Here is an 8785-nt window from a genome sequence, read left to right as displayed (position 1 = left end):
TATAAAATATCCTAAAGTAACTCGAGTTCTACATCATTTTCTTCAGAAGAAAGCGAGCACAGCAATGAGCTCAGCAAAAAGCACTCTATATTCTTCAGATCCGACAAAATCGGCATTTTCTGTTGATTTTGAGTCGTTTTAGCGCGGTTTCGACTTTTAACCGACAATAACTCCCTAATACAAACACATAAACTTTAAATATGCACATTGAGAAGCTTCTTATGCCGGAAACAACCCAATGAGCACAAAAAACGCGATTGTGAATTTTTGCTTTTTGGGCGAAATTTTCATATCTATCTATTCAATTTTTTCGAAAAATGTCTCAAAACGCTTGGAATTTTGAAAAATGTTTGTCAGAGAAGAGTGAGGAATTCAACGAACTTGATGTAGTACTCATTGACGATAACTCCCTAGTACACACGTAAAAACTTTAAATATGCACATTGAGAAGCTTCTTATTGCGGAAACAATCCGATATGCACAAAGAACACGATTGTGGAATTTTGATTTTTGGGCGAAATTTTCTAAGGGTATCTAAGGGTGAGGGTCGATTTTTTCGAAAAATATAAAATCTCCCAAAATGCCTCAAATTTTACCTTATTTTCATCAGAGAGAAAAGAGGAAGGCAACGAGCTCAGTAAAAATCTCTAGATCCTACAGATCCGAAATAATCAACATTTTCTGTCCATTTTGAGGGTTTTTCCTCCGAAAAACCTTCTAGTTGGGCCCATATGGATTGGAAAATGTTCGAACAAAGTCCAAACGCGACTGCAAATAGTGCGCAACTAAAATTTTCCAGGGCCTACAAACTTTGATAAACATTCGACTCAAGCAGCCTACAAAAGCGAGACTTAGCTACTAACTGTGCCTTCAACTTCTTCACAACAACCCCAGAATCTTGCACAATTCTACAAGATAGATTCTTCTCTCTTTGAGTGATGATGAGCGAAAAAAACACCTCAAATCATCTCGCATCAATGAAACAACCTCTCAATCCTCAACTTACCATCAATACAGTTGCAACCATCGCAGCGTTGTCCCAAATGGGCGCAGTCGTGATCGCCCTGACACTGGCAAACTGAAAACCGACAAATCCTAAGTTTAGGGGGAAATTTTCGAGCTGCACCTCATACCTTTCACACAGACTGGTTGGTGTGCCTGCACTTGGCAGTCTTGTGAGTTGGTGCAGGGGTTCGAAGCAAGGCATGGGTTCAAACACTTCCGATTGATGCATGCTTGTTGAGCGGTGCAGTCCGAATGCGATCGACATTGGATATCTAAATGAATGCGACAGTTCATATGCCATTTGCTGGATGGGTGCATGATGCCGATTTTCATATACCTAGTAGGTAGTAGGTAAAGCGGCGCCCATCACCCCCGAGTAAGCAATACGATCAAGCATAGAGGACTATATACATATGTACAAGAAATGTTGGGGGGAGGGTTCTGACTATGTGCTCTACCATTCATCTACTAGCCACTGCTTGGTGGTGTGGTGATTCTTACCGGCGTTGCTCTGGGAGGGGCGAATATGAGTAGGAACCTGGGGGGTGGAGGTAGCAGGAAAGGCGCTGGGGGCGCTTGGATGCAGGCGCCAACGGTTCTCTGGGGAGTCTTCCTGCATCCATGCGCCGGAGGTTTTAGTGGGGACGCAGAGAAACTGGGGTTAATCATCGGAAACGAATTAAGGTCCTAACAGAGCCCCTATGAGCAGAGAAGTAGAACCGTTAAAGCCAATGATGGGAGCATGGAGACAACATCCTGACTGATGTTGCTTGACCTCTATCCAGTTGTAGGTACATTTATGCTGGGATGAAAGGCACAGAAACGCCGTAGGTAGCATAGAGAAGGTTGATTACTGCATAGTAGACCGAAAGCAACGAGGTCATTGTTTTCGAATTGCCTGACGTCAAGCACTAAATTCCTTGAACCCGGTTTATCTTTACCTTTGAAGCATCCAAACTTCGGGTCTTGTTTATATCCTGGGGGACAAAACTGGCAAATGGGTTTATGGTCTTCCACTCGGCATGGGGTATTTGCCGGACAGTTAGCCGAATCGCATGGGTTTTCGCATCGGAACGCCCGACAGGCTTGATCTGAGGGACAGCCGTTATCTCGCAGGCAAATCGAAAGTGAGGGACTACAGTTTTTCAGGCAGATGCAATTCGGCTTGTGGTTCAGCACGTCGCAGCCCTTATCTGGGGCGCATGGCGGCACCAAGCTGGCCGTGCAAGGGTTTTGGCACAGCTGGTCTATGCAGGCTTTATTGCCCGGACAGTGATCGTCCGTCTGGCACTCGGAGCGCTCAGGCCCGCAGGAGATCTCCCCTCTTTCGTTCACCAGGAAGCCGTTCTTGCACACGCAGGTGGGCTTGTGGTGGTGCACCTCGCATCTCTTATTCTCCCTGCATTTAATGCTGCTGCTTGCGCAGGGATTGAAACACTTGCCGGTGCTCGTGCGGCAGGCCAACTGCGGCTCGCAATCCGCATCGGCAAAGCAAACCGCTTGGCCAGCAGGCCTGGGCTGAGTGTTTAGGCAATTGGGGTCTGGATGGCAAGCAGTGTTCGCACTACCGATGTGACATTCGGGGCACGTGCATCGAGGCCGATGTTGAATCGTTTTACAAAGGGCGTTTTCCCCACAGGCCCCCCTTAAACTACAAGGGTTCACGCACTGGAAGTTGATGCAAGCTTTCTGGTCGGAGCAGTCTAGGTCATTGTTACATTCGGCAGCTAAAGGGTCGCAGGACAAAAGAAAAGAAAGCTTTTAGAGAAACCGTGAAAGGAAGTTTCTATCACAAAACACAACAATCGCATGCGGGTGTGACCAGGACAGTCAGAGGATGAGAGAAATGAAAGAGGCCATCTCAACACGACCGTACAAGCTGCAGGTATTTACAAGCTTATGCTAGGAGCCAATGCTAATTTACACACATTTCCGAGAAATAATCAAACAATGTGAGAATGCTCCTTTCATAGTTCCCAATCTGACGTATCATCCATCATACCCGCAGCGCGCAATCAAAAATCGCGCACTAAACATTCATGGCCAAAAACATGTTTGAAACGATTCATTGAGTGTGTGTGTGGAATGTGATGATTGGGTGAATCAGGGGCTGATGTTGATTGATTTGGGAATATTTGTGACGGACAGATTGGAACCCTGAAGTGTACATTCCACATGAGAGGTGTTGCCTATACGTTTGCGATAAATACAATATTTACAAAGTTTTCACACTACCTAAACCATAACTTCAAAGTACATGTTCGTCTCGATCTTATATAGCCGGGGTGTTTTTACATTGCTGAATTTTCACATCAAATTCAACGGTTTTCCATTGTCAACCACCAGAAACTCGTAGATTCTTTAATCATGCGACGCAGTGAGCCCAAACGTTGTTGAAGTCGACCACCTTTTCTTCACACGGCAAATTCGGTTCAGGATTTTTAAATGGCGCAGTCGGTAGCAACGGATTCGGACCATTGAGTTTTCTCAATTTTATCAATTTTCACCCAAGCGAAGCTAAAAGCCAATTTTCCCAAAAAAATGCTTTCAAGTTTGCATGCATCCGTTCATACGATGGTACGATGATACGAAAGTGTTTCTATTGGTTGGAGATCTGTAAATTCGCACTCCGTCGTACGAAAATGGACAGAAAATGTTGATTATTTCGAATCTGAAGAATCTAGAGATTTTTACTGAGCTCGTTGCCTTCCTCTTTTCTCTCTGATGAAAATGAGGTAAACTTTGATGCGTTTTGGGAGATTTTATATTTTTCGAAACAATCGAYCCTCACCCTTAGATACCCTTAGAAAATTTCGCCCAAAAATCAAAATTCCACGATCGTGTTCTTTGTGCTTATCGGATTGTTTCCGCAATAAGAAGCTTCTCAATGTGCATATTTAAAGTTTTTACGTGTGTACTAGGGAGTTATCGTCACTGAGTACTACATCGAGTTCGTTGAATTCCTCACTCTTCTCTGACAAAAAATTTTCAAAATTCCAAGCGTTTTGAGACATTTTTCGAAAAAATTGACCCTCACCCTTAGATACCCTTAGAAAATTTCGCCGAAAAATCGAAATTCCACAATCGTGTTCTTTGTGCTTATCGGATTGTTTCCGCAATAAGAAGCTTCTCAATGTGCATATTTAAAGTTTTTACGTGTGCACTAGAGAGTTATCGTTACTGAGTACTACATCGAGTTCGTTGAATTCCTCACTCTTCTCTGACAAAAATTTTTCAAAATTCCAAGCGTTTTGAGACATTTTTCGAAAAAATTGATCCTCACCCTTAGATAGATATGAAAATTGCGCCCAAAAAGCAAAATTTCACAATCGCGTTTTTTATGCTCATTGGGTTGTTTCCGACATAAGAAGCTTCTCAATGTGCATATTTAAAGTTTATGTGTTTGCATTAGGGAGTTATCGTCGGTTAAAAGTCAAAACCGCGCTAAAACGACTCAAAATCAACAGAAAACGTCGATTTTTTCGGATCTGAAGAATATAGAGTGATTTTTGCTGAGCTCCTTGCTGTGCTCGCTTTCTTCTGAAGAAATTGATGTAGAACTCGAGTTACTTTAGGATATTTCATATTTTTCGAAAAAATCGTGTTTTCCTCATGAAAATTTCGCCCAAAAATCAAAATTCCACAATCGCGTTTTTTGTGCTTATCGGATTGTTTCCGCCATAAGAAGCTTCTCAATGTGCATATGTAAAGTTTTTGCGTGTGTACTAGGGAGTTTTCGTCGGTTAAAAGTCGTAACCGCGCTAAAACGATTGAAAATCAACAGAAAATGTCGATTTTGTCGGATCTAAAGAATCTAAAGTGTTTTTACTGAGATCGTTGAATTCCCCACTTTTCTCTGATAAAAATTTTTCTAAATTTGAAGCGTTTTCGAACATTTTTCATTTTTCGACCTTCGATAGGTATGAAAATTTCGCCCAAAAGCAAAATTTCACAATCGCGTTTTTTGTGCTCTTTGGGTTGTTTCAGACGTAAGAAGCTTCTCAATGTGCATATTTAAAGTTTATGTGTTTTCATTAGGGAGTTATCGTCGGTTAAAAGTYGTAACCGTGCTAAAACGACTCAAAATCAACAGAAAATGTCGATTTTGTCGGATCTGAAGAATATAGAGTGCTTTTTRACAGATCTCCAACCAATAGAAACACTTTCGTATCATCGTWCYATCGTATAAACARATGCATGGGACWCAGGCTTCAATTGCAATGGGCGGGCTCRAAAATTTGTTTACGACACGCGCAGTTTAAGTGCGCAAATCGCAAAATCGYGCGCTCAGATTGGCAAGGRTYTGTGYCGATTTACCAATCAATTCTCACACGATTSTGATTGGGACTGTTTTGGGCCAATGCGCGTCAGCTGGAAGGCGTTCTGGAGCTGAAATGTATTTCATTGGTTCACCCGGAATGGACGGTCTCAAACCCGGCCAATCAGTTTGCACGCATTTTTAACGTGTGTTTCCTTGACTGTGGAAAATTGCCAAAAATCGACTCGACTGTTTAAAAGTATTTCTCTATTCAAGCGCATCTAAAGGAAGTTTGTAGGTGATTTTCATGGGATTTTTTTTTGGAAAGCCGTCCAGCCTGATGAGTGTGAGAGGAAATGCAGTGTGCAGCTCGCAACTTAAAAAAATTGCCAAAAATCCAGGAAAATCACGAAGGGAAAATAAATTTCCATATTAACAGGCCTGAGAATTCTTCCAAAAGAGTGACAAAGCGAAAAGCAGTAACAATTCAAAAAACCGCTCAAAACGTATGAGAATCGGGAGTAAATGGAAACTTTTTATAAGGAAATTTTGGATAACCGCCCAACTTGCGGAATGTGACGCAAGTTTATATGCAACATACAATTTAAAAATTGAAAAAAGAGGAGAAACATTGAGAGTAAAGTGTGACTTGAGCATGTAACCCGAGTACATCGCACCATTTGCATTTAAAAATTTTCAAAAATCGCGAATAAATCGACACTTACTGAGGAAATAGAAGGAAAACTTCCCAACGATTGGAATTGGGAGGGAGTTCGAGTTTCAAAGTGAGGCCTGCAAAATATCAGTTGCTAATAATGCGAGCGACACTATTGAAAAAGTTGCACAAAGTCTACGCTAATCGCAAACAAAACGGGGCTCACACCACTTATAGTCTGGATATTTGCCTATCCAATGAACCATAAGCCTGTCTTGGGCCTATTCTGGATTTTGATTGGGGAATTTTTGAAAGCAAGTCGTTCATGYCGGATGGARCCGCAAATAGAACGCGTCAACCACATTGGAAAAATTGCATTGAATYGRCGAAAATGGCCAGAAAATGTTTGCTCTTGCAGACTTCAACAGGTTCGCTTAGGTTCTTTTCCGTCGATGGAAACTCATTRGGAARTTATATTGSGATTTGATGGCAAAGTMCATGGTTTTCTACTGAKCAAMKTCCAAAAACTCGAARATTCTTTARTSACYWGAACAGTGARTGCAAATKTTGTTGAAACTSAACTAGACGATGCCAGWTTCTGYWKTTTTTTACAGGGAAATTCGATTCAGGAATTGGCGCAGTCGGTAGCAAGGGAYTCARACCATTGMGTTAGYCCAAATCKTAAKWTTTWCYWRTMAAKTTKCACCSAAASGGAGGCTTTTAGAGCTAAAMSCCAATTTTYCCAGAAAATATGCYTTAAAGTTTTCRAATTTTCSCTMGCTGGAACGTGAGAAATCCTGAAYTTCAGCCGGCCAATACAGTAAATTGCAAGGGGCGGGCTCGAAAATTTGTTTACGACACGCGCAGTTTAAGTGCGCAAATCGCAAAATCGCGCGCTCAGATTGGCAAGGATTTGTGCCGATTTACCAATCAATTCTCACACGATTCTGATTGGGACTGTTTTGGGCCAATGCGCGTCAGCTGGAAGGCGTTCTGGAGCTGAAATGTATTTCATTGGTTCACCCGGAATGGACGGTCTCAAGCCCGGCCAATCAGTTTGCACGCATTTTTACCAGTCTAGTGAAACTCAATTAGAGCAAGTATGACTGACTTGAGCATGTGACTCAAGTAAGTCGCACCATTTGCAATTAAAATTTTTGGAAAATCGAAAGAAAGTCGCGAATCAGTCGACACTTACTGAGGCAATAGAAGGAACGTTTCCCAGTGATTGGGCCAACAACGCCGCCTTCTAGCTTAAGCTGATTTTAACCGGGGGAGTTTTGAACAGAATCCAATCTGCCCCAAGTTGAAAGCGATTTACACCCCATAAACAGTTGCAGGGGCGACCAAAAACTTGAGCAAATTGAAACTTTACAGGACCGACAGAGTATTTGATATGTAAAAATAAGTCCTTCACGAACAGTTGGCGCTCACTGCAGGTGCTCAACTACTTCAGTTCTATAAATTGTGCCATTTTTTAGCGAATTTGATGTGATAACTCATGCCTAAAGTGCCTGACGGAGTAAAGTAATCGGTCGCGAAGTAAGCCTGTTTGTACTGTATACAAAACAATCTATAGAAAGCACAGAAACAAAAAACAAAGTCTCGTCTACATCAATCTCTGGCTTACCCTTACGGCATTCGACTTCGGCAGCGCCCGAAAATCCGGGCTTGCAACGACAGACAAAGAATGCCTGTTCCCTTATGCATTCCGCATTCTTACCACACCCGTCTGTTCTGCAGTCCAGGGCGCTGCGATCTAAGGAACCTAAAAACCAGCCCATTTTTTCAGTGATTTTATTGCCAAGTTGGTGTTTTGTCGAGTAATACTCACATTCAATCGTTGGATCTCCGGCGGGCTTATTGGACGGACAGACACACTGCGGCTTGCCGCTCAACGCTTTGCAAATCGCTCCCACCCCACACCGGGTGTTCCTGCAAATGTTCACAGTTTTCTCGTCGCAATCGCATCCTCTATAAGCATCGCCCAAGCATCCAGGCAAGCATGTGCAGTCGAAGCCGTTATCCGGCAGGTCTTTGCATTTAGCGTTGTGTCCGCAGGGGCTCTTCATGCAGGCCTGAGCGCCTCCTTGCTGGCATCCCACCAAAGCGTTCCCAACATATCCAGGCGGGCACGAGCAGGACGCCCTTCTGTCGATGATTTTACATTGAGCATTGGCGCCGCAGGCGTCCTTCTCCAAGCACGGGTTAATGCAGATGCCGTCCCTGCCGCACTTCTTGCTCGGCTCGCATTGTTTATGGTCTTTGCATTGGTATGGGGAGCACAAGGCGGTCGGGTCCCCTTGATACCCATCGGGACAGAGGCAAAGCTTGCGATGATCCGACACCCTGCAGATGGCGTTCTTCCCGCAGGCGAACGGTTGCTTGCACACGTTCAAGCACTTGCCCTTCTTGCACGCTTCCGCATTGGCGCAGTCCGCATCGGATCGGCAGCCGGGCATGCAGGCGCCGTTGGCGCAGATCTGCCCTTGGGCGCACCCCAACTGCGGCGAACAGCTGTTCCTGCATTGGCCGTGGGCGCAGGTTTCACCGCAGGCGCAGTCCGCCGCTGTTCTGCACTTCTTCGTGCAGTAGCCGGCTTCGTCGCAATCGCAGTGGTCGTTGCATTTGGTCGCTGCTTGCACGCAGGAAATGAGCGGATCGCCCAGGAAGTTTGCTGGGCAGCTGCACTGCGCCAGATGGTTCTTTACGTTGCATTTGGCGCAGACTCCGCACGTTGCAAAGCCGTCGCATGGATCTGAAGCGGAAAGCGAGAAAATCAACCACTGAAGCTACTGAAGTGTTAGTATTTGACGCACGAACTATTTTAAGACAATGCCAGCTCATACAGGGTGTCCCGAAATTTC

The 8785-nt window shown here is 44.1% G+C and overlaps 1 protein-coding gene across 1 annotated transcript in view; it reads right to left on the bottom strand.

Moving 5' to 3' along the window:
* Positions 1–8785, bottom strand: part of LOC109534902 — a gene marked incomplete in the record, with an annotated part of 103979 nt that overhangs the window by 16453 nt on the left and 78741 nt on the right. Inside the window, 5 exon segments of the mRNA XM_048666803.1 lie at positions 1007–1078; positions 1134–1277; positions 1947–2732; positions 7549–7686; positions 7753–8676. Coding sequence (XP_048522760.1) covers positions 1007–1078; positions 1134–1277; positions 1947–2732; positions 7549–7686; positions 7753–8676 — 2064 coding nt within the window.

Source organism: Dendroctonus ponderosae, unplaced genomic scaffold, assembly GCF_020466585.1.
Source record: "Dendroctonus ponderosae isolate FM_Combo_2020 unplaced genomic scaffold, Dpon_F_20191213v2 Dpon_F_20191213_5, whole genome shotgun sequence".
In the NCBI taxonomy this organism is placed as follows: Eukaryota; Metazoa; Arthropoda; class Insecta; order Coleoptera; family Curculionidae; genus Dendroctonus; species Dendroctonus ponderosae.
This window is presented reverse-complemented; position numbering and strand designations above follow the sequence as displayed.